This window comes from Zootoca vivipara, chromosome 8 (assembly GCF_965207765.1).
Source record: "Zootoca vivipara chromosome 8, rZooViv2.hap1.1, whole genome shotgun sequence".
Classification (NCBI taxonomy): domain Eukaryota; kingdom Metazoa; phylum Chordata; class Lepidosauria; order Squamata; family Lacertidae; genus Zootoca; species Zootoca vivipara.
The window spans coordinates 70,587,711-70,613,942 of record NC_142591.1 but is presented as its reverse complement, the minus strand read 5'-3'; the positions used below and the strand labels follow the sequence as shown (position 1 = coordinate 70,613,942).

The 26,232-nt window shown below is 39.5% G+C and overlaps 1 protein-coding gene across 3 annotated transcripts in view; it reads left to right on the top strand.

Moving 5' to 3' along the window:
• Positions 1–26,232, top strand: part of CSMD3 (CUB and Sushi multiple domains 3) — a 567,595-nt gene that overhangs the window by 447,785 nt on the left and 93,578 nt on the right. For all 3 annotated transcript variants that reach the window (XM_088675845.1, XM_088675844.1, XM_060277658.2), the window contains 6 exons: positions 10,332–10,445; positions 10,952–11,047; positions 12,192–12,395; positions 16,189–16,313; positions 18,780–18,876; positions 21,962–22,066. In XM_088675845.1, coding sequence (XP_088531971.1) covers positions 10,332–10,445; positions 10,952–11,047; positions 12,192–12,395; positions 16,189–16,313; positions 18,780–18,876; positions 21,962–22,066 — 741 coding nt within the window. The remainder of the gene's footprint in view (positions 1–10,331; positions 10,446–10,951; positions 11,048–12,191; positions 12,396–16,188; positions 16,314–18,779; positions 18,877–21,961; positions 22,067–26,232) is intronic.

The following is a 26,232-nucleotide window of genomic DNA, read 5'->3' as shown; positions in this document are numbered from 1 at the left end:
ATAGGAACTAATTTTTCAACTGCAGAGAGGGAGTTCTTCAAAATACAATAGTCCTTGGGACATCTTTATGAGGCTACAGGATTGTGCTCTAAATTCTGAATACACACACACACACACACCGTATTCACCCCACGTTTCAAGGATCAAAGGTTGCATGTATATACTGTAGCTTTCAGCATTTGATTCTGATGCAAACTCTGATAAATGAATTAAACTTGATAGCAACTGATACAAAGTTACCTAGTGGTTTCCATGCCTGAAGGGGATTTCAACCTATGACTCGTGGCACCAAATTCAAAATGTTCTTCACTGAAATATCCTGCTTCTCAAGGTCTTTTATTTTAGTATATTTTAGATACTCTATAGCAGTTTGGTCTTACAACATTTACCTATTTTAACTGCTGCATCACAATCAACCAAGAAATTTTGACAATAGAAGTTATAAACAAACATTACCCTTCTCTTAAAGGTAAAGGTAAAGGGACCCCTGACCATTAGGTCCAGTCGTGACTGACTCTGGGGTTGCGCGCTCATCTCGCATTATTGGCCGAGGGAGCCGGCGTATAGCTTCCAGGCCATGTGGCCAGCATGACAAAGCCGCTTCTGGCGAACCAGAGCAGCACACGGAAACGCCGTTTACCTTCCCGCTGTAGCGGTTCCTATTTATCTATTTGCATTTTGATGTGCTTTTGAACTGCTAGGTTGGCAGGAGCTGGGACTGAGCAACGGGAGCTCACCCCGCCGCAGGGATTCGAACCGCTGACCTTCTGATCAGCAAGCCCTAGGCTCAGTGGTTTAACCCACAGCGCTACCTGGGTCCCTCTACCCTTCTCTTAGGCTCAGTTATATTTCCAAAAGTAGTGAGTAATTCCAGGTTTCCTTTGGAACGAAGTTCCTTTGGAAAGAGAGATTTCTGTGGGTTTATGGCATTTTGTAATATTGGGTTTATTTACAAACATACAAAAGTGGTGGCAGAAAATATAGCACTCCTAAAACAGCAGATTAACAGCACAGCGTGAGATCAAAAAGCAGAGCTGAGCTGAGCTGAAATTTCTCAGAATGCATTTTTCTCTGAGAAATGTTACATTTTTTCTTTTCCTTACTGCCATGGAAATACACCACTTTCACGTTACCTGCCATTTTGTTGGATTGGTGGTGGCCACCATTGCTGGTGAAGGATACAAAATGGTGGGCTGGTTGCCAATACAGTTGCTACACTTGTGCAACACCAGCAAAAATAACCACCACCACCTTAGGGAAAAATAGAAAAGGTGTTACTGATGAACAGATAGAAAAATTCTGCTCCTCTACATGGAGAAATTTGATTAAATAGTCCTCCCTATTTCACTGTTCTCCAAGATGTTAAAGGTAAGGCCCACTATATTCTATCTGTCTGGCAGCACCTCTCAAAAATGGGAACTCTGTTCCAGCCCTGAAAAATCCTTTGCCTGAGGATCTGAGACTGCATCAAATCACATACTCCACCACTGAGCTTGACTCCATCCACAAAATACCCTCTTTCCATTAATGCTTGTTCTGCTTCTTGCAGGAAAAAATAAAGAACTTTTGATCACAGAGCAGGCTCATTTTGCCTTGAGCATTAGTGGAGAAGTTTGCATTTACAAATCCCTGGCTGATATTTTCAGACATGAGCAGCTAGTCTGCATTATGATATTCTGGGGAACCGGGTTCGCGTCTCCGCTCCTCCACATGCAGCTGCTGGGTGACCTTGGGCTAGTCACACTTCTCTGAAGTCTCTCAGCCCCACTCACCTCACAGGGTGCCAGTTGTGGGGGAGGAAGGGAAAGGAGATTGTTAGCCGCTTTGAGACTCCTTCGGGTAGTGATAAAGCGGGATATCAAATCCAAACTCTTCTCTTCTTCTTCTTTAAAAAGAAATAAATGATATAAAGAAATGTATTGTGTACACACAGCTATTTGCTGCAAGACTAAGCATATTTATGTAGAGTAAGCCCCACTACACTCAATGGGATGTACTCCCATGTAAGTGGACCTTGTTTTGTTCTGGAGGCCCAGATTTAAATCAAAAAAGCTCATGCTTATGGAATGAAGTTTATGAGGCTTTATCGACAGAGACTTGTTTGTGGATTAGAGTATGCCTTCGGAAGATTAATCTCTGATAGAAAGGTGGGCTGCAGAACCACTCTGCTCTATCCAAAATGGAATGTAAATATTTAGTCACCTATTATCTGGTCCTTCTCTGTAAATAGGTGCAACTTCCTTAATAGGGCAGTAGCAGTCCTTTGCCCCTTCCCCTTAACCACAAAGGAACAACCATATCCTAGGCCAACCCCATCATCTCTCACCAACAAAGGAACACAAGTGAACAGCAGAGAACCTACACAAGCGAAGCTGACAAAAAACGCCACACTTATTAAGCAAAATAGAAACATTGTCACCCAACCCCCCCACCCTCCTTCCCCTCTCCTCACCAATGTCTCAACAAAAGAAACTGGTTTGTAAAAATGCTAAGAGAGACATTGCACATATCTTTGTAAACCAAGAAAACCAATAATAATAATAATAATAATAATAATAATAATAATAATAATAATAATAATAATAATAATTGGACCCAGGTGGCGCTATGGTTAAACCACTGAGCCTAGGGCTTGCTGATCAGAAGGTCGGCGGTTCGAATCCCTGTGACGGGGTGAGCTCCCGTTGCTTGGTCCCAGCTCCTGCCAACCTAGCAGTTTGAAAGCACGTCAAAATGCAAGTAGATAAAAAGGAACCGCTACAGCGGGAAGGTAAACGGCGTTTCCGTGTGCTGTTCTGGTTTGCCAGAAGCGGCTTTGTCATGCTGGCCACATGACCTGGAAGCTATACGCCGGCTCCCTCGGCCAATAATGCGAGATGAGCGCACAACCCGAGTCGGTCACGACTGGACCTAATGGTCAGGGGTCCCTTTACCCTTTACCTTTAAATATATTGTAATCTAAGTGTAAAAAAGAACAATATAGTGGTTAGGGATACAGAAGGCTCCCAGATGATTTGTTTATTGAGCATTTATCCTGTTTTGTTTGCATGGAGATTAGACTGCATTTAAATAATAAATAAATAAGCAAGCATTCATTTTTTATTTGCATGCAGGGAGGCTAGGTGAGCAGTGCATCAAAGCGAGTGTTATCCCACATTTTCCACTGCATTTTTCTGGCACTATCTGTAGCATCCCATTGGTTTGGGAAGGGTAATCACTGTTTGAAGAAACCTTGCAGCGGCTCTGACCTAATCCCAGAAAGCAGCGGGGGTCAGGATAACTTTAATATTTTTATTGATCTATGAATATCAAAGCAGCAACTCAACACATTAGCTAGGACTTGCTACCCAGACAAGACTAAGACTCCAACTAGTTCCCCAACTCAACTTTGAGGGGAGCAACATAGCGGCTGGGGGAGAGGATTGTTCTGTTATAGACCAGGCAGGTCTCATAAGGTACAGTCATGCTTTCCCTATTGCAAAATACTCCACCTTTAAAGAAAGTGGATTTCTAGTGCAAGAACTCCAAATCAGCTTGAATTGTGAATTTGCTGAATTTGAATCCCACCAGAAAATTGTATCAGTCTGGAATTCCCAGAAACATAGAACTGAGTTTGAGATCTGTCATCTGAAATTATTTTTTTGTGTGCTGGCTGTTCCTCTCTCATATCAGATATGAAAGCAGTAGACTTTGGCTTTGCATGTTTAGGCTATGTTTCCTTCTGGACTCAACTGTATTTTTGTAATTAAAGTGGAATACTTTAAAACACGAAAATCCTCCTGTGACATCCTTCCTAAGGAAATTAAGTTCGGGCAAGTTCTGCATGCCTGAAGCTTCTTACCTATTAGAGAAGCTGAAGGAGCATTTCCAAATGCCGAAAGGCAGCCACACTGACTAAAATCCACTTTTTTTTCTTGCCCATTGAGGACTTGATGGGGAACAATCAATGAATATTTACTTGAGTGGAAGTCATAGGCTGAGAAGAGGTTTTTGGGATTCCAGCCAAGAGGGAAGAAAATATATATTTCAGAAAATATTTACCTCCTCATCTATGTTGTTTTCAGACAGGTGTGCAATGATGACAGCTTAAGAGCTTTGCATTATCTTGTGTTTTTCCAAGGTAAAGGGTGTGTATGAGAGCCTTAAATTGCTTCTAAATCACCAATTGTTGAAGACATCAAAGTCCACTCAGCCAAGTCGATTTCTGTCATACTGAGCATGCAGATGCCAGCATGCAGCAAAAGGCAAATATAGTATAGTTAGATGCTTGTCTCTAAATAGTGTTCTTGAGCTTTTTCAACCTGCTAGGGAAAGAAGGATGCCCAGTGATTAAACCTGAGCTCATTTCAGTGGGTGTTTTAGCTTTGGAGGATAACATCATGGCAGTCATAATTTCCCCCAACTCTCTTGCCGTTGTTGTTGTTGTTGTTGTCACTCTCAGTGCAGATATGAATAGACATTAAACGTCTTTGGGCTGATCCCATATAAGTTGTCATCTGTCCGCCCCCCCCCCCCCGGGTTCCACTGTGGATCCTGCAAATACATTTGTTGTTGTTTAGTCGTTTAGTCGTGTCCGACTCTTTGTGACCTCATGGACCATAGCACGCCAGGCACTCCTGTCTTGCACTGCCTCCCGCAGTTTGGTCAAACTCATGTTCGTAGCTTCGAGAACACTGTCCAACCATCTCATCCTCTGTCGCCTAAAAGAGTAATGTGTTGTTATTGTTTTTATTAAAAAAGACTTTGAGGGAAAACAGGAATAAACTGGAGTGGAATATAATTTTACACACACACACACACACACACACACACACTCCTAATGCTTCTTTCTAGATAACATCTGCACTAGCATCAGTCTGAGTGGCTCTGTTGACTTCATATAGAGTTCTTTAAGCACTGTAAAAAGATCTTTAGATATCATGTGCCAGCTTTAACATATGCTATTACAAAAGTTGTTTTCATTGCAGCACAGTAAATGACAACTGAGATCTTCTGATGCATCACTTTCTGTGGTCCCCTATGTTCCTATACCAGAGACTGCACATGTAGTGAGGCAAACCCTGCCCTGTGGAACTCCTTGTCAATAGAAGTCCAGCGGGAGTCATCCCTACTTTCTTATATAAGCCTTTTAAAAACTGGGCTGTTCAGATAGGCCTTTGGAATCCATCCTTTTTATTTATTTTTTAAAAAACACCAACACTTTGGAATGACATTTCATTGTTTTTTACTGACGTTATTATTATTGTATTATGTATTTATATGGTACAACACTTTCCTATATTTCCTACGGAAGTGTGGGTTTATAAATATTTAAATAACGAAATAAATAAGCTCTGAGATAAATTCCACACACTCTGGCATTTATGAATTTGAATTGTTCATGGGCATTTTAAATATTTGATTTGTGCTGGTTGTAGGCCGAGCTAAAGATTGAATTCTAAGTTGTTTGCTTTAGTTTATAAGGCTTGCCTTAGGGGGGGAAACAACAGATCTCTCCTAGAGTAATGGTGTTTCTGTGGGTGTTCATGAACAAACATATCCATCAGGTCAATTCAATACAAGCCTGTGAAGATTGAGGCCTTGAAGTGAATTTGGTATGCAAAGTGTAACCAATCAACAGGCTATGCAGTGACATGATATATTCCTCATGGCTTCAAATATATTGGGAAGGACTAACCCGAGCAACCGGGGGTGATACTAAAGTGTGGAGCTAGAAGTCCTTATTTGTGGTGGAGACAAATAATTGATGCTGCAATTATATAAGATCCAACTTAGTCCTTTCTGATAATTAAAAATCATCTTAAGTGACTTCGTTAAGAAGTCTTAAAAAGTATTTTTCACTGTCTCTCCTAAAATCAATAAAACTGGGGAGGCTGGAGGATCTATAGTGTAGAGATGGTTTTATATATGGTCGTCCCCCCCCCCATTATTTAATGTGTTGGTGTTTGATAGGTTAGAACATGTGATACAGTAATTGGCTACATACTTGGGAGAGGGCAAGGCAGTGGTCAAAGTAAGGAGCAGAGCCCGTTTGAGTATACAGTGGCACCTCTACTTACGAATTTAATGCGTTCCGAACGCACATTCGTAAGTCGAAAAAAATTGGGAGAAAAAATTCGTAAGTAGAAAAAATCCTATCTAAACCACATCTAAGATGGCGGACAGAGCTCCGTTCGTAAGTAGAAACATTCGTAAGTAGAGTTATTCGTAAGCAGAGGTACCACTGTACATGGAAACAGGCAGATATTGTTATTCTTATTGTATTTTAATATTTTACTGGAAGCCGCCCAGAGTGGCTGGGGAAACCCATCGTCGTTGTCTACCTGTCACACAAAAAAAGGAGGGGGAGGATTTCTGCTTCCCATGAGGCTGGACTAGGGATTATACTAAATATATATTGTAGATGTGGCTATATTATCCAGTGGCGTGTGGTCAGTGGAGTCTGGTGCCTTCTTCCCAAAGCCCGGGAAGCTTCCACCCGACTTAGGGAAGGAGGCGCGATGCTCACATGGGTGATTTCAGGACATCACAATGTCCCATGCACAACATCAAACACGCCCCATCACGCTGGCCCTAACTGTTGTTGTTTAGTCGTTTAGTCGTGTCCGAGTCTTCATGACCCCATGGACCCAACATCAGGGTCTTTTCCAGAGAGTCTTCTCTTCTCATGAAGTGGCCAAAGTATTGGAGCCTCAGCTTCACAATCTGTCCTTCCAGTGAGCACTCAGGGCTGATTTCCTGATCTACACTAGCCACCTCAAAAATACAAAATAGATATTCACTGCCTTAGGTAATTATGAACCCTGATGGAAGGGAGGGGTTGCTTAACCTGTTAGGAGTCATTCTGCAAAGAAACAGAAAAGAGGATTGTAACGTTAAGAACCTTTTCTGTGAGTTCTGGGTGTGGCTTTCTAGGCTGACTAGACACAGCTGGTGATGTGTATAAAAGAAAAGAAGTCGCAGTTTGAATTTTGCCTGTGGAGGAGAACACCCACACGCTTTGTGTTTGTTGTTTTTGTATAGTTGTAATAAAACCTTTGTTTGAGTGTTTTACACCGGTCTCGTGGTCTCGTGGTTCTGTCGTCTGCCACCAGAAGAAAAACCACCTCCAACATAATCCCCACTACACAATGGAACAAAGAACCATGTGTAACAGAAAGTACGCTCAGAATAATACTTTTTGGTGTATTACAATCCTTTGCAATCCTTCAAAATTACACAAAAATATGCAACTCTGGGGCCAATAACCCTTTGTGGGGATGATTAGGGAGGCAGGAGAGGATATATTATTTAATGATATCCTTCCTAACTTGCGCTAGCAAGTTCCATAATCTAGCAGAGTTCCAAACGTCCCCCCTTTTAAATTACACAGTGGTTAGCTTGTTGCTGGCTCGTCTGAGCCTCACTACTTAAGATTCCTGGTAAGATCCTTTTTTTAAAAAAATAGACATGAGAATCTGATTAACTTTAATATAAAAGTTATCACAGACACATCCCTGAAGGCAAGCTTAGGTTACCGTACATAACAACTGGAACTATTCCATAAAGAAGTTAGTCCCAAGTGACTGCGACTAAGCAGTCACTTCTCCCAACACACAGCAACATACAAAATGGAGAACACACACTGATCGGAACATGGAGGCCATATGCTACAACAGATCACACCCTCTTCAAGTCACATGTAGTGGAAGTCTGTCCCAGCTCAGGAGGAAACAGGAAGTCTTCTTCTGAGTGGTACAAAACATCCCCTAACATGTCCACTGTATTAATGTTGTACTTGACAGCAGCTTTACATCCCACAATTATCACATCATCCTATTCTCTATCAGAATCCCCCCTGATGATAATACAGTAACATATTTCCTAGAAAACATTGTCCCCACAACTGAAGGCATCATCAGGTGATATGCTTCTTCTGATTTCTTCATTTACATTCTGTGGACCAGGAAGATTTTCACCATTTATTGCTTCTTTATATTTGACGTATTTTGAAATCTAGAATAGCTGAAACACATTCTCATGATGTCAGTGAGACCATTTGTGAGAGCCTTATGACAGCTAGAAAAGGTAATCAAATTATAAGGGTAACTCTCTTTAGAAACTGAAGGGAGATTCTCATCGATATGATTTCCCCCCACATTCAGCAGTGTAACAGCAACTGATGAAAATATCTGCTGAGTGGCTGAGAGCAATCAAGCAAAATGGAATATTTATAAGAATGAAATAGAGAAATAATGGAAAGGAAATTGTCTTGGAAACCACGACAATTCCAACAGAGAATCAAACAATGCAATGTAAATATAATGCTGCTCTCATTATTCAAGATATTGTTGAAGGGGAAGGAGAAAAAGGGAGAAAAAGAGAAGCATGTGCATGACTACAATTATGTTGGTTCATAGGAGAGCAATGAAGAAGGGCCTTTGTAGTAAAAAAAAAACTTAAAAAAAACCAAAAACTAGATACCTACCAAAGCTATCATTCACTATAATTACTCTTACAAGCTTTAAGATCCCCTTTAAGAACAAAGGGAATATGTTGTGCTCTAAAGTTTCTCATCTTCACTCTAGACAAAAAATGTTGTCTTCGGTCCAGTCCAGTGTATAGAGTTGTAGAACCTACATGGAAATTTATATGCTACACTTTGATATTAATATTAACATGTGGGATAGACTTTGCATGGATAATACAAGATAATTCTCTTCTTATATGTATTGTTTAATTAAGTGTTCAGGAATGAAATGGCGTGCTATGACAAAGCCATAAAATTATCCTCAGGCTGTTCTCTTTCTGTGTGTGTTTCTTTGACAAACTCCTGACATGTCTTCAGAGTACAGAAAAGAGTCCTGAGACCAATAAAATTATTGCTATTACTGTACTCTTTTCTGTAACTATTTCCCTACCACCGCCACCACCACACACTTCATTTGTAAAATCTGAACTTTTGACTTTTTTAATTAAATCAGCGTCCCTGAATTTCTGGTGTCTACTAGATTGTCCAGTCCTGGGAGATGGCTTTTCTGCTCAGTGTAGGAACATTCCCAAGAAGTCTATCCAAATGGTGAACTGCTCACACCGGCTTCCAGTTTAGAACTATGTCTTTCAGAGTCCTCAGATCATGAACTGACACTTCTACCCCTCCTCCAAAAGCTCCATGAAGTTCAAAAGACTTTTGAAATTCAGGCTGTTTGTTGTAGCTTGGAAGCATTAACTTGTTGTGGGATAGGACCTAACTTCAATGAACATTTATCAAACTTTCATTATAACAGGTGTAGAAAGATCATAGAAACCATTTATTTACTTTGTGAGTAAAGCTGGTCTTTGATGCTTGTTTCCCCTGAGGCAATGATATTATGGGCATGTAAATGCTAATAACAGATGTTCAGAGCAGGAAAATGTACAGACTGGAGAGAAAAAGAAACCAGATACCAATAGTCCTATTCAGCTTTCTATTGGGGCTTTAATGAACATGTGAGAATTGAAGAGTTTGCACGAGCATTCTATCTAGGTTTTTTTTTTCCCTCCCCCATACTGAGTCACTAGCTGGGAAGCTACAGTGTTGTCCTTGAACTCGCAAGTTCAAGGGCAATGGGGCAAGAAGTTTCCTTTTGCTGGTGGAAACTTTGGCTTCCCTGCTTTCTCCCTAACTCTGTTCTGGGGTTTCTCCCAACCAGTCAGAGCTAGCAGAGCTAGCAAAGTGGTTCACATAACTTTTCTTTTTCTTCTCCCGCCTCCTGCTATTTGACCCCTTGCATTCTCATCATGAGACTCTAAGATAAAAGAGGGCTTGGAAATTGATTCAGGGTCCAAATGAACAGTCTTGATGAAAACATTAATCATGCTGAAGTTAATTAAACTTCCAATAGACTAATCAGCTATAAATTAATGCTTTTGTACCCAGCTTGCTAAGGGCATGAGGTGGTAGAGGTTTCTATGAAAGACTTCTTCTTTACTTTTTTTTATTCCTTGTTTACATTTGGCTCTTGTTGGGCAGAAAACTGAAGGTCAGGCACTCCAAATGAATCTTTGTCTCCAAAGGAATCTGGTGGTCATGGTTGTGGTTGTAGCGGTACTTTGATGACATCCACTTCTGTGGTCCTTTCCGATAGACTCATTCCCCACAGATTGGCTGGCCTGCTCCCATAGAATCTGCAGACTTCTATCGCTATAAGAAGCTACCCAACAGAACCAACATGACAGCTGGATCAGAAGAAACAATGGTTCATTACTCTTAGGATATTGTATGAAAATGGTAACTGCTATCAAAGTATCACTTGGTATTAATCCATTTCCTTCAATTTAATTTCCTGCTTTTCTTTTTATCTTTCCTTTAGTGGTTTTTGGCCAGTTTGTATTTTTCCAGACATCACTCCATGACGTGGTTGAGGTATATGATGGCCCAACTCAACAGTCGTCTTTATTATCTTCTCTTTCAGGATCCCATTCAGGTATATCATCATAGAAAAACCATACATTCCTTGCTTGTTGAGTAAAGATTTGTGCCAGATATTCTGGTGGATAGATGGTTGATATTGATTTTTTTTCTTTAATGTGGGTGGGTTAAAATTCTAAAATATTTTCTTATACAAATATGTAATCATTCCTCAGAAGTGAGAAAAATCTTGGATATACGTGCTTAAGACACTGATATCTTTGCTAGAAAGATGAGGAATGGCTTGTGTTAGCAAAATATCCCCTCTCCGAAACACCACTTGTAAAAGGTAATAACTTACAAAATGTAATTAATCAACTGTGATACTTTATGTCTAGGTCAATCAATATGAACCTGACAGAATATCAAGTTAGACCCAAAAGGACCCTAACACTGAGAATAGGATTTAAAATAACACGTTTGCTGGATGTAATGCAAACAGTATTTTAGGAATATTGGCAAAAATAAATAAATAAATAACCACCTGTTTCTGAGATACAATGCTTGTTTTCTTGTTAACAGGAGAATCCCTTCCCTTGAGCTCAGGGAACCAGATTACCATCCGGTTTACTTCAGTTGGACCCATAACAGCTAAAGGATTTCACTTTGTTTATCAAGGTATGAAACATGAGTGCTTCAGATATGCTTCAGTGCTAATCTTTCACATTCCCTTTCATTTCTAAGACCTTTCTTTAAAACACACACACATTTTAAAAAAACCCAACTCCAGTCAGTTTGAAACTGTATCCAACACAACAGAGATTAAGAATATAAAATATTGATAGGGAAAATACAATCTGGTTGATATATACAGTGTTGTTGTTTTTCTGGGGGTATGCAGGGGTATGCATACCCCTAAACATTTTGTGAATCTTTGTACTTTTGTCCATTTACTGTATTTATTTTTCCCAATTTGAACTATAAAATGGTGGTTTTCTTGAGACAAAATGAGAGTACCCCTAAACATTTTTTTAAAGAAAAAAGCACTGGCTATACCTTATGTATTTTGAATCCCTGTGGTTATTATTGGCATGTTTAAGAAGACATAACCATTCATGAAACTTAAATCTGTAGAAAATCTGTAGAAAAGCTATGAAGGGTTTGCAAACTTGAAGTGAAACTGGGAGAATCCTCTTTTCCATTTTGCTTATAATCTGATCTATTCATATTCAACCTTGCCTTGCCTGCCACTCAAATACATATTTCAGTATCATTGTGAATTTAGACAGCGTATTACCCTGAGCTAAATCAATAATTTTGCTATTAATTATTAAGTCATTTCACTTCATTTACTTTATTTACCATTTTATGGTTCAGGCACTTAAAATGACTGCTCGTCAACATTTGCTACTGTAATTCAGTCTTTTATAAAATTTGAATACTGATCTGACAAACAGGTCATATATTCATAAAACCATAGCCAATACATTTAAATATCTATCAATCACAACAATATGAACTTCATATATTAGTTCAATAATGTATCACAGGTTTTTTTATCCAACTAATGTACAGTCCACTCCCAGCGTGATTTTGCAAAGGGCTCGTAGGGACAGCTCTTTTATCTAATCAGAACTTTTTAAGTTTATAAGAATAGGCCTTATTATATAAGAGAAAACTGATATATACACTCATTCAGGAACTGCATCAAAGTGATTTTTTAAAAGCCCTAATTTTAAATGTATTTTAAATGTTTGCGCAGGCAATATATATATATATTTGCACTATGAATCAGTACATGCCATTTCTTGTGGGTTTCTAGCGGTTCCAAGAACAAGTGCAACCCAGTGCAGTTCGGTGCCGGAGCCACGATTTGGGAAAAGAATTGGAAATGAGTTTGCGGTTGGTTCATTGGTTCTTTTTGAGTGCAATCCAGGTTACATACTCTATGGATCAATAGCAATTAGATGTGACACGGTGCCCAATGCGTTGGCACAGTGGAATGATTCCCTTCCTACATGTGTTGGTGAGTAGTTAAAAGTTGTATTTTTGTAAAGGTCTAGTTACTGTCTAATGAAGTATTGTATCAAATACTGACACATTTGTTCCTGTACCGTTGCCAGCACCCATGCCTTACTGGCCTTCTATTATATGCATAATTATACAAAGTTATCACTAAAGAGAACCCTTACACTAGAAAATACCGTTTACACAGAATCACTAAACTCACAGGATTCTGAAAATGTCACCTCATTTTCACACATTTCCAGGGAAATGTTGCAATTCCTCTAAATAGTGTGTTCAACCCACACACTTGTTTACCCTTTTGCTCTGTTATTGCTGTCTATGGCACTTACATTTTCCAAGATTTTGCTGGGTTAAATCTAATGGTGTCAATGCACTAGTGAAGTGGGCGTCTCTGTACACAGCAGGACTTCCATTTGATCCTGCAGCTCCTAATGTACTCAGAACTCTGCTTCAGAGACTCCTTACCTAAGATCTCGACTGCCCAACCCTGCTCTTGTGTTCATTCCATCATCACTACTAAGACAAGGAGACCGAATTAGTTCTACATTCCTGTACCATCGCCCATAGTTTCTCAGTAGCCTATATTCTGTCTTAAGCTGCTTTGACCTGTTTACACACTTCTTCTGAGTATGCAACATTTGAAAGTTTGCTTTGTTTCTTAATGAGGACAATTCTTATTAGCTGGTTTTCTAAATAAATAAATAACCAGATTATCAATAGAGAGGAGGGAGGATCTTATATAAGGGTTTTTATGATCTCAAAGCCTGGTTTTAGTATTTTAAAATTTAAACCCATCCTATAAGACCTCAGTATCCATACCTACTCATGTGTTGATATCATTGGCTGAGGTACTCTTCAGGTGCCTTGATTAAATTAAGTACACTGGGTGACTACAAAAGAAAGGGACTTTCCAGCAGTAGCACCCCTGTTGTGGAATTCCTTCCCCAAGGAGGCCCACCAGGTCATTTAAATACTTACATGTCTTTCCAGCATCAAACACCATTTCGTTGTTCTAGGCCACTCTTTACCAACTTGGTTGCTCCAAATGTTTTGGACCACAACTCCCATCAGCCTCAGCCAACTTGCCTGATGCGTCTGATGGGAGTTGTAGTCCAAAACATCTGCATCAGCTTTATTATGCAGTATTATACAGCAGTATGGTGGGGTTTTTTTTTTTTTTTGCCGTTTCTTTCCTTTGCTTTAATTCTTTAGGGCTGTGCTGTTTAATATCTTGGTCTCTATTTTAAAGACATTTGTCTTGTTTGTGTTTTTGCAGAATTTTTTAAAAATGACAATGTGATTTTAATCTTGGAGCCAATTTTACTCGCATGCAGCCCACAGAACGATTGTTATGGGATGGCTTATAAATTGAATAAATAAAATAAATTACAAAAGTTAATTTGACCCAAGGAAGGTAGTTGCTCTTCATTAGTGCACATCACTCTTCTAATCTAGCTCATAAATATGCATGAGCTTAAAACTGCTCTGAAGAAAATCAGGTTAATAATTGAAATGCTAGCCATGACCATTTTAAATTGCCATAGCTCTGTAGAAACTGCCTCAATGTTTCCTTACAGATACCAGCTATCAGTCATTCTGTCTGCTCCGGCTTTTACCAGTAATTATTTAAACTGTTTAAGTGACACTGACCTTTAGTTTATTCATGTAGTCCCTGACAGATTCTATCAGTTATATGCACTACAAAATGTAGCTCCCACATTCATTACTCAGATAAGTTTCCTTCTTCTACATATTCTTCAAGTTCATTTTTGTATCTAATGAAATGAGCTCAAGGACTTGATAATGTTGTTCCACCGGAGTGATGCATGGGCTGCTAATGGTACTGATAAAACTTCTCATCAATCATTTCTCCAAGCCATTATAATACCAGCAGAATATCTGTATTTAGATGACAGCCTAATGTGGTTATATTAGAATGTCTAGTTTCTTGACCGCAAGTATCATTCATGTTTAGCATCAAATATCAGTGTGGTGCCCTTATGAGTTCTTTCTGTTTATGTCTGTTATTACTGTCATTATTTATTTTGTGTGTTACACAAATGTGGGCTTTACCATTTTGACAAAAGTACATTGGACTCCAGCAAAGTCTGCTTTAAAAAAATGGAGCTGCTTTGTGGCAGAAAAAATAGGCTAAATTTTATTTAAGCCCTGAGGGCTCATTACATCTCCAAGAAGCCCTTTTTGACCTAGATCCAGGCCCCACTGCCTTTTAATCTCAGACTGAATTCTCAGACTGAAACCTGCATCATAAATGGGTTCAAAGCTGAACAAGAAATGCCAAATTTTCCCAGGACTAATCTGTTAAAATAAAATACCCTAGCTAATCAGAGGGCTATTCTGTATTCCATGCTGTTGATCATATTAAGACTGTGAACCTATACAAGTCAAACTGGGTCCAAGTCACATTAAACTCAGCAGGCCTTACTTCTCAGTAGACATGCTTAGGGCTGTGCTGTAAGTCTGTGTATAAACTATATTAATTGAGGGCAGCTCCACACTGTGCTTTTAAAGCATATCCAATGAATTTCCCTACCCAAATAATCTTGAGGTATACAGTTTATTAAAGGATGCTAGGACTTGGAGCTTTCATATGGGGAAACAATGGTTCCAGGTTTCGTAAGGGAAATTAATATACTTTCATAGAATTCTAAGGATCATCTAGTCCACCCCCCCAAATGCAGGAATTACAGCTAAAGAATCCATGAAAGATGGCCATACATCATCATCATCATCATTGTTAACTTGGAGAAGTACACTAATGATTCACTAGGATTTCTGGGTCATGGATTTTATTTACAAAGAAAATAATAGCAACAACATTATTTGTTCATCTGTTCTTTTTTCTCACAATTACCAGCTTTTTAGTGGCTCAATAAAAGTTGTACTTCTTTTTTCCTTACGAGTCTGCTTAGACAACCTGAGGACATAAATTTATAATGACAATGTGGCATATAGATTATGTAAATAAATAAAATATTGACTGATTGATTGATTTCCTTTCAGATAATGATTAGCTTCTCTCAGCTAGGTGTTGCAAAGGGGGAGGCAGCTTGGGGAGAGACAAACCCTTCTTTAAGTCTGCTCCCCTTGGTGTTTCTGCTCCTTCATCCCTTAGACTGAACTTTTATAGGGCTGTAGACTACACTTTCCCAAGGCAGACAGCTGTCTCAGGGATTCAGTACACCTTCTAAGTAGCAGGGTGACTGTAACAAACAGCTGGTCTTTCAAACATACTCACCTCTCCTTAGCAAGCAGTATCAGATCTTTGGGGATGTCCCCCATTCCAAGAGTGTCCACTGCAACCCTAACCCCATGAATAAGCCATGTTGAATTGAGTAGGACTAATTTCTGAGTAGATGTGGTTAAGGTTGCACTGTTAACTCTGGAGAGAGCCTTGCCTTGCAATAGACGGTACATTTTACCATTCCTTAATCCTACTCTCATTGATTCCACATATAGAACCTGAATGTATTATTTAGCAGAAGTGGATGATACCTATTGAGTGTACATGCCAGATTCAGACATTGTGTGTATATATCAGATGTGTTAGAACAGTTTAAGAGTCTTACAATATCATCCAAGCCAGGATGGGTGGGTGTAATGCTGTGTTTTCTTTTCCTGAGGCCATCTTGAACTATAGAATCATACTGTAAAACTGTTCAGATCAATCATGTTTGCAATTCTGCAAGGTTTAGTTATAACCTTATCCCTGCTGTGATGAATGATATACAGGGGAACCTCTTCCCACATTTTTATGCCTTTGTTTCCAGTGCCCTGTGGAGGAATTCTAACTAAGCGCAAAGGGACCATTTTGTCCCCTGGCTATCCTGAGCCTTATGACAACAATCTGAATTGCATTTGGAAGATCACAGTGCCCGAAGGAGCTGGAATTCAAGTAAGAACACATAGAATTTTCTTCTGATACCAATATAGGCTCTCATCTCTGGAAGAACTGAGGGCATGAAGAGTTCAAACCAAACCAGGCAATTAACAACTGTCACAATAGATATAAACCTTTTTCCTGGAGTAATTTACTGCGAGAGACATTCCTGTTGAGAAATATTACTTTTAGTATATCTAGGTTAAAATTCTACAATTTTAACAGTTTTTATAATTATAATATATGAAAGGTAATTTAAGGTGCTAGAACTAATGACATTTTAGCTGCATGGTCCAAAACTCTGCCAGGCTCCAAATGGTAGCAGGGAGGTGAGGTCAAACTCTTCCATTAGTTTACTAGCTACAAGTGGTAAAATTACCTCTTCTACAAATACTGTCAAGGCTGCAGGAATTCCGACCTCTTTTTCACCTGGTGACCCTACACCCTTGTGCAAATTAATTAAAACAAAGCATGTTTTCTATCTTACTCGTAATCCTTTACTCAAAACAAGCATGAAAAGTCAGTTGATCATTATGCTGTCGGAAGCCTGCAGCCAATAGAAGAAATGATGCACTCGTCACAATATATTGAAGTTCTACAAAATATAGTTATTGCAGAGCTGGAAAAGAGGTATCCTGACGGTACTGGGATATTGCAGCAGGACCTAGCCCCCTGTCACACATCGGAAGTGGTGAAGAAATTCATGGCAGAGCAGCAAATACAGGTACCTGAATGGTCAGGGATTTCCCCGGACGTAAATCCCATTGAGAATTTGTGGGCTATATGCAAAAGTTGCCTCCGTGCTGTAGACTATACGACTATGGAGAACCTCATTCAGGCGCTGATTCAAGTGTGGTACAAGGATCCGAAAATCAACAGTGACTGTTCAAAACTAGTAGACTCCGTGCCAAACCGTGTTCAAATGCTGCTTAAAAATAGCGGAGGTCATTTCCGTTACTAATGTATGTATATGTGAGTTTTGTACATGTATACAGTATGTGAGTTTTGTTCAATAAACTGCATTGTTTGTTTCAATTAATTTGCACAAGGGTGTAAGAAGGTCCCAGTTTTGATCTCTTTTATCTCTGAAAAGAAAGAAAAAAGTGTCAGGTACCAGGACTGTGAAGTACCGTGGCCAGAGAGCTGCTGCCATTATAGTACCAGATCAGATGAGCCAATAGCATGATTCATTATAAGGCAGTTTCATATTTAGAATTGGGGGTGACCACCCTCAGCTCCTTTATGCAGTATATTTCACACAGCAGAATTTCTATGTAATTAAGTTATATGAAGACCTGACAATGCCTACCACCCACTCTATTTTCAGAAAGCTAACATTTCCCCCCAGTTTGTTAACAATGAGAAATACCCAATTAACTGGAAACACTATTTCCCCCCTATTCCAGAACTCAGGATATAGAAATAAGCATAGTTTAGAGAACTTCGTTGGCCTTTATGGTATCTGTTAGTTGCAAGAAGTTGTAAGAATGGAGGAGGTATCTTTTCAAAATGGATTTCTACACATAATTTGGTAGTGTAGGCCCACTAGCTGATAATAATGCTCCGAGGCTTGGAAGCTATTCAGGTGAATAGAAAGAATGACGACATTTCTGGTACTCAAGCATTGAATAACCACATATGTCCAGGTTGCTTGTGCATTGTTGCATTTTGTTTCATTTTTTAAAAGCCCAATTGTACAAAATGATACAAAAAAAGCACATAGAGTCCAGGGGTGTGTGTAACCATTATTTGAAGTTGTTTCTATTATTTTATGTTTATTACCTACTGAGACTTGGCCCAATTTCATCACTCTGCGTACAAGCAGACATTCAGCAAGGAAGAGAGGATTCCAAATCCTGTTTGCCATTGATGTGCAAATTGGTAATAGGAGAGTGTTTGGAGAGCAAAAGGAGGATGGTTTAACCATCCTCACTGCCTTTTTTCACTCTTCTTTTACTGGTGGTTCCAGACATGTCATCTAGTCTAGTGGTGAAAGTGTCCATGGACAGTGGTTGATATGGAAAAATATCTGAAAGAGGAATGACTGAAGCACCCCTTCTTCCCACAACTTCACCCATACATGTGTCACAACTTTATTTATTGGCAGTGAACGTGTGGTTGGAAATCTCATTGTTACCATACATCTAGCTCTCCTTTCATGCAGGGCAAAACTTTTGGGGTGTCCACCGTTATTAGGTAAGCATCACTAACTTCTGTCAGCAAGCCCCAAAACCAGTACTTTGTAGAACAGGTGGATGTTACAATGTCAGAAGAAATGGAGATAACTGAGGACAGTATTAGATGTTATACGAGGTACTCTCCTTCCATGCCTAGTTGAACCCAGTTTTCATTGCAAGCCTTCACTACTTGCAAAAAGTATAGCTGCTCAAAATATACTTTTTATGATAGTTGTGAATCCGGGAAAATTGTAGAATTTGGAATTCTCTCATAATTTTGCCATTAACTTTTTCTTCTTCATAGGTACAGGTTATAAGTTTTGCAACTGAGCATAACTGGGACTCTTTGGATTTTTATGATGGTGCTGATAATAATGCCCCGAGGCTTGGAAGCTATTCAGGTGAATAGAAAGAATGACTACATTTCTGGTACTCCCTTTTATGATAAACTATCAACCTGTGCCACTTCTGAAGATGCCAGCTATAAAGATATGGAATTGGGTTCACGTAATACATAATACATCTTTTGGAACGAGTTAGAGATTCAAAGCTGCATGCCAGATTTCTGGGGTTTCATTACCAAGTGCTACCATATTTCGATGTCTGCATTAAAACATATTGTATTGCCATTTGCTGCTACATATCACATATATTGTGAGTGCAGGGTAGTGTGAATTATATTTCCAATATTTGTCGTCTAGAGCAGATCCTGTTTACGAATACTAGACTTCAAAAAACAATTGGCTCTTAATGGATTTTGTACTATGCAACCTGGATGGAAGTTGAATACAAATAACAAAATATCCAGAATCCACCGAAGTGTCTAAATTGAAGATTCTTCTGCATACAAAACCATTCACGTGCCTGTGAATCACAGTCACCAATGCATCCTCTTCTTCCTTGCCCCATTACTAGCTATATCATTGTTCTCATTCCTTTCCTCTTCCAAACTAGCCCAGGAACCCTAGGGACCTATTTCTTTGACTTGTTCAGTTGATTGAGCTGCTGTTTCATCATATATTTTCCCTTCAGGGCTTCCTTAGTCCTGTTGTGTAGATGGAAGGCGTAGGATCATATCTCTTGCTTGATCTGACTTCTTTGAATGTGATATCTGGTTGAACTGCTTGGATTACTGAAGTGTTCCAGTCATGGTTCGGCCACTCCTTTGATATACTATAAGTAATAAATAGAATACTGTCCAAACTCTCAACAGTATTTAGTGTCCTCTGGAACATGTAGCCTTTCTGAATTTTCAATACTCTAAACTTTTTCTGCTTTAGTAAAACCCATTCTTATTTGTTTTTCTCCAGCTAACTCAGGCCCATCATCAGTGGTCAGCTAGTGTGGGCCCTGGTGGAGAGTCCCAGCAGCTAAAAAGGCCCCACTAGGAATTTAATTTTAGGAATTTTTAAATTTGGTACCAGACTTTTAACCTGGAGGTTCCTACAAAACTTCCCTGTCACTTTTTACCTGGTCTGTGGAGCTTTTGGTCAGCTGCTAGGCTTATGATGCGAACAGAACAAATGAGGTTATGGTTCATCGCCAAGAGTTTTATTTGAAGGATACATGCACAAAATTTCACACAAGCATAGAAAGAAGAGAAAACACTTCTTACATTCTCAGAGTAGTAGTGTTTAAAGGTGGCAATGATGATCGGTCAGCCCAGGATCCCATACTCTCCAGCTCATAACTCAGGGGCAGGGGAACAGTCAAAGAGAATTCACAGCTGTGTCCTGACATGTCTCTATTCCTTCTTATACAGTTGTTTGTCTCTTCACTCCTTTCTCTTTCCTTCATGAAGGCCTTTGACCACGTGTACACCCAAATGTCCTCCACATGTGCTGTCTGTGACTCATGTCCCTAAATGTTAACTTCCCATTTTTCATGTATGTGTGTTTCCCTAGAACATGGGCATGTGCAGAGTACCTCTGACATTTGTTCTGCTTGTTCCCTTTTTTCCATTCTTGCTCAAGCCTAACCACAACCTATATTTCCTGTTCTAGTACAGGCAGATATTAAAGTGAGTGTGAAATAGAAATAAGACTTGAACCTGAGTCCTAGTGCCATGCAAGAGAAATAATTTATGGCTCTAAATTTCTCCTTCCCCCGCTCACTTTCTTACCTAACTGTGCCAACATTCATGGCCCTCTGTGCTTGGGATCTCATATGGTCATTTTAGCTATGGTGGGCGACAGTGCCACTTTTGAATGGGAGCCAAGTTCAACTTCAGACAGTAGTGGTTATCCAGTGTCTTCTTGTTGTTTAGTCATTAAGTCGTGTCCGACTCTTTGTGACCCCATGGACCAGAGCATGTGAGGCACTCCTGTCTTCCACTACCTCCTGCAGTTTGGTCAAATTCATGTTGGTGGCTTCGAGAACACTGTCCAACCATCTTGTCTTCTGTCATCCCCTTCTCCTTGTGCCCTCAATATTTTCCAACATCAGGGTCTTTTCCAGGGAGTCTTTTCTTCTTATGAGGAGGCCAAAGTATTGGAGCCTCAGCTTCAGGATCTGTCCCAGTGAGCACTCAGGGCTGATTTCCTTAAAAATAGATAGGTTTGATCTTCTTGCAGTCCATGATACTCTCAAGAGTCTCCTCCAGCAGCAGTATCTTAATGTACCTAAATATGTACCAGTATTTCAATGTACCTAAAATGCAAAGCCCTGGCCTGTAGGGCTATAGATTTGGTGGGGTGGGGTAGAGAGGGTGGTGAGTGGTGCTGTTGCTGCTGCTGTAGCAGGAGAAGTGGAAGATGAAGAAAAAAATGCTGGGCAGCTGCATTGCTGGGCATGGCATATGTACCAGTGCTCCACTGGCAGCCTTTTGCTAAGGAGCTGCTGAAATCCGATAGTTGCCATGAACCATTGCCAAAAACTCTTGCCTTCATAGGGCCTTCTCGGTAGTGGCACCCACCCTGTGGAACGCCCTCCCAGCAGATGTCAAGGCAATAAGTAACTATTTTACTTTGAGAAAACAACTGAAGGCGGCCCTGTTTAGGGATTTTTTAAATGTTTTATGCTGTATTGTTTTTAATATTCAGCTGGAAGCCGCCCAGAGTGGCTGGGGAAACCCAGCCAGATGGATGGGGTATAAATAATAAATTATTATTATTATTGTTGTTGTTGTTGTTGTTGTTATTATTATTATTGCCACTATATATATTGTAATTATAGCAAAAATTTCAAAAGATACAATAGAGTAAAACCAATCATGCTGAGATAGCTCAGTTGGCAGAGCGTGAGACTCTTAATATCAGGGTCATGGGTTCGAACCACACATTGGGCAAAAAATTCCACAATTCTATGATTCTGTGATTTTACTGTTACCTTATAGTAGCAAGATGGAGACATTCTACAAACTGGAGAATGTTTGAATTTTGTACGTGCGTGCAAGATTTCATACATTTAAAGACAAAATCTAAGGAGCGTAATAGCTGTATTACTCAAAGTACTAACTTTATATTTTTCTATTTTCATTTCCCCCAGGAACTACAATACCTCCACTTCTCAACAGTACATCCAACAACTTGTACCTAAACTTTCAGTCAGATATTAGTGTGTCAGCTGCTGGATTCCATTTGGAGTATACAGGTAATGTACATATGATATATGTTATGCTTGTGTAAGCCAGGATAGTTTTGGAGACAGAGAGGATTTCCTTCAAACCATTCAGGTCTTGATCTAGTTGACAGAATTGGGTGTTGATTTTCCTTTTAAAATTTTTTGCCGTTATTTCTATAACAGATTGCAACTACGGAACTGGATTAGTGGTCAAAATGGGAGAACAAAAGGGCATCCCCTTGCCCACCACAGTTTCCATTTCTTTCTTTTCCAAATGTCAGTCTTCATTTTGTCTCTGCTGAACATGGTGAACAACGGTGGCTCTAGGGGGTACACCTGGTGTAGCTTATGGGGCACCAGAGCAGTTCCACCACCAGTGGAAGGCAAAGAGGCGTGAGGCGCCAGATTTTGGCATCACCCAGGACACCACTGAAATTTGAACACCAAGGTTCACCACTGTGCTGGAACTTCATTGGGATGTTTTTGTAGGATTGTTGTCTTAGATTTTAACAGAACATTTCTACTACTGTAAACCTTGGGGTTGCCTCAAGCATCCTGACACTTCCCTATTGTTTCTCAGAAGTACCATTTTGACCTCAGTCCTGTTAGGACTTACCACCTATGTCAGCTTTAGAAGGATGGTTGATTGATGGGAGAAATTGATAGATGTTTCAGGTTCTTTGGAAGTCGGTATAAAGTTTTTGTATCATTTTTAAAAAAATAAGTAAATATATTCAGGAAGACTAGAGCCACAAACTGAAGTGTTGTTATCAGTATATCTGACTGATTTTTGTTTACTGCCTGTTTCAGTCCTAAACCATTTTGCAATGCGACCAGAAAATGTTGAATTTTGGGTGTTCAATAGCAGTAGTTGTGATAGAGATGTGTATTTGTATTTGTTTCATCTGCTGTCATGTAATCCTCTTCTTCCACCTTGCATTTTACTGCCTTGCTGTCGAGTTTCCAAAGATATCAGAGTAATTGGATGTTTTAAAGCTAGGAGGAGAGGAAAAGAGTGTTGAGATTTCAGGGAGTTGTCACCATTATGTATTGATCTCAGTAACTGTTCCAGTCATTGCACCTGGAATATATCTTGTAGGTGCCTAGAGTACTCATTTGCGTACCTATGATTGACAGCTGAACAATTGATAATAAACAATTTCACTCCTCTGCACATTTCACAGACTGATTCCATCTTTGTCACAACTGTGGACAAAGCCAAAACTGTTGTTTTAGAACACAATATAGTGGAAGACCACAGCTCAGCGCTAGAGCAGTTGCATTGCATATTCAATCCATTGCATCTCCAGTTAAACAAAGATCGGATGACAGGTGATGTGAAGGATCTCTGCCTAACACCTTGGTCAGTGTAGAGCTAGATAGATCTGGTTTAAGGCTACCTCCTTAGGAAAGACATGGGCAGTTAGCTGATGCATGAGATCCGATTAGGAAGTAAAGGAGTAGAACCGAGATGGGAAACCTGCCCTTCAAGTTGCTGTTGGAGTCCAGGCTCCCATCAGCCCTAGCCAACATGGTAAATGCTAAAGGCTGATAGGAGTTTCAGTCTCTCAACATTCCAAGGGCCATATATTCTCCTTTCCAGGGACTGGGGATGGATAATATCGAGAGACATTTAGCTAGTGATTCTGTGAGTATGTGTCAGGTGATTTCAGAGATAAGCCAAGGAAGAAGCATCAAGCTCCATCTTTATGGGAACCTCCAGTACTTAAACCAAAATACCAGAAGCTGAACTGCAGAAACACACTCAAATTAAAGATGATAGATCCTGGCCAGGACAATTTATAGAATGAATTTCTATAAAACCAGGTCTTCCCTAGCAAGGTGATTATTGTCATGGCAAATGACCATAAAAACGCTTTAGACAAGGAAGAATGATAAAACCACTTGGAGTTTTTTTGGGAAGTATGTAAACATATACAGTATACATATATGTACCTAATCATGCACTAAGCCTGATCATGACAACCACAATCTCCCGCGTTATGGTATTGTGAGAGTCTTCTTATAATACATGGAGTTAATTTTATACAAGCGAATTCAAGGAAGATTTTAAGGAACTCTCTAACATTATGGTATGTCATAAATGTTGACCTAAGATGACCTGATCTGTGGATTTTTCTCTGAAACATGTGGGGTGGGGGGGGGGAGGTTGACACATTTATTTCTTCGTCAGCTGCCTGCAGCTTTTTGTCTTTTTAATTAGTTGGTTACAGGTGGAGAATTGGAACAGCAGGGTAGTATTCTGAGATTTATTGGGTGCTCAATTATATTAATACCCCTGTATCTACTATGTGCTCTTCTGATTATCTATTCAGACAAAAATGTATATGAATTTTGTGTGTGTGTGCCACAAACTAGATATCTGTCACTTTAACAATCAGCAACTGACAAAAAAATCCATATAAATAGAGATAATGACTCAAAAAATGGAAGAGTAAGCAATTGCTTAAAGAAATATGTAGCCTAACTGTGCTTTCCTCCAGTTTCATTTGGGATTACTCATTTTTAAAAGCTATATTAATAATTAAAATGGTATTTGTGAACAATTAACTTCAGAAAAGGAGAGCAGGTAAAAAAAGCAGCCATAACTCAGCACTATGAAATCTTTGTCTATACTGTAGATGGAATTCTTGGCGAAATGGTGAGGTACTTGCTGGTAATATGCACATGTACTTTGGTATATGTGGCATGGAACATGTTGTTTGTTCTTGAGCACACAGATTTTATTTTTATTTTTCAGAAATAGCAGCTGTGGGGCCCAATTGTGATCAGTACCCTGGTATGGAGCAATAGAAGTTTGAGGGCCTTTATACTTACACACACACACACACACACACACACACACACACACACACACACACACACAGCGCCTGCAAGTTCACTTCCAATCCACACCTGCAATTTGCTTGCCAGTAAAAGCTCCCATTGCAGCAAATTGGAGTGCTGGTGCTTACCCTTAAACCAGGGGGAAGAAGCTTCTCTCTCTCTCTCTCTCTCTCTCTCTCTCTCTCTCTCTCTCTCTCTCTCTCTCTCTCTCTCTCTCTCTCCGTAATTCCTCCAAGTCTTTGGAGTCAGCCCCCTAATAACAGTTAAAGACTGTTTATCCTCTTGTGATCTTCTAGGGATGTTGTGAGATCTATGTATTTTTGAAGGCTTTCAACTGTTGAAGCAAATTGTAGGCTACTCAGACTTTCTTCAGTGGCTGCCTTAGGATTTTTTGGTTGTATTCCATATTTACTTATTTACTTATTGTTTTTAAAAGGTGGAATTGTGTTTAATTACATTTGGATGCAGACTGCATTGAGTATGGGGAAACTGATATGTAGATCTTTAAATTGATATATGGAATTATTTTTAATGCATTAAAATATTGCCGTGTGAGATAGTGGTGCTTGTTGCCAAGGATAATACTTTTGGAAAGAGAGAGGATTCAAAATTGCCATGTAGAGCCAGGCCCTTGTAGGTCTCCCTTGTGACTGCAGTCGGGGGGTGGGCATGCATGTTACATTTACTTTCTGCCTACTCCAAGGATTTGCAGTTATACATTTATTTAATTATATCTTCACGCTTGTGCTGCGAGATCGGTTTGGGTAAGATTTAGTGAAATGTGCTAGGCCATTTGCCAAATAATGATTTAAACATGCACATCCCATGTCCCTGCGCATAGTGATTAACCTTATAGAGGCTCCAGACGGGTTATGGATTGTAACTTTGTTGAACCATGGAATAAATTCCTATGTGATTTCAGCAAGCAGCAAGTTTAAATGGTTAAGTAATTAGTGCTGCACAATAAATAGCATGGTTTCATCAGAATTTATCACACTGTTATTCTGCGCAAGGCCACAAATGGACCCCCAATTAAGCTGAATATACATCTAAACAAGGTTTTTATTAAGTGAACACAGTAGATTGTTACTTTCAGTTGTTTAGGTTTCATTAACAGCTGTGCTAAGTCTCCAAAACGGCATTAAGATAAATAGTTTCAAAGAACCTCCAAGCAATTTCCCTAGTCCAGAGCCACAGAAGTTTAAATAGTTACAAGTAATTTTCACTATGTGAGCTGTAATTTGAAAAGGCATTTTATTTTGTTTTTAATTGGCATATCTGACTTGGCTGAATGTTACTTTCCAAGCAAGCTTTCCAGACATGAGCAACATGGGAACCCTTTTGTAAGT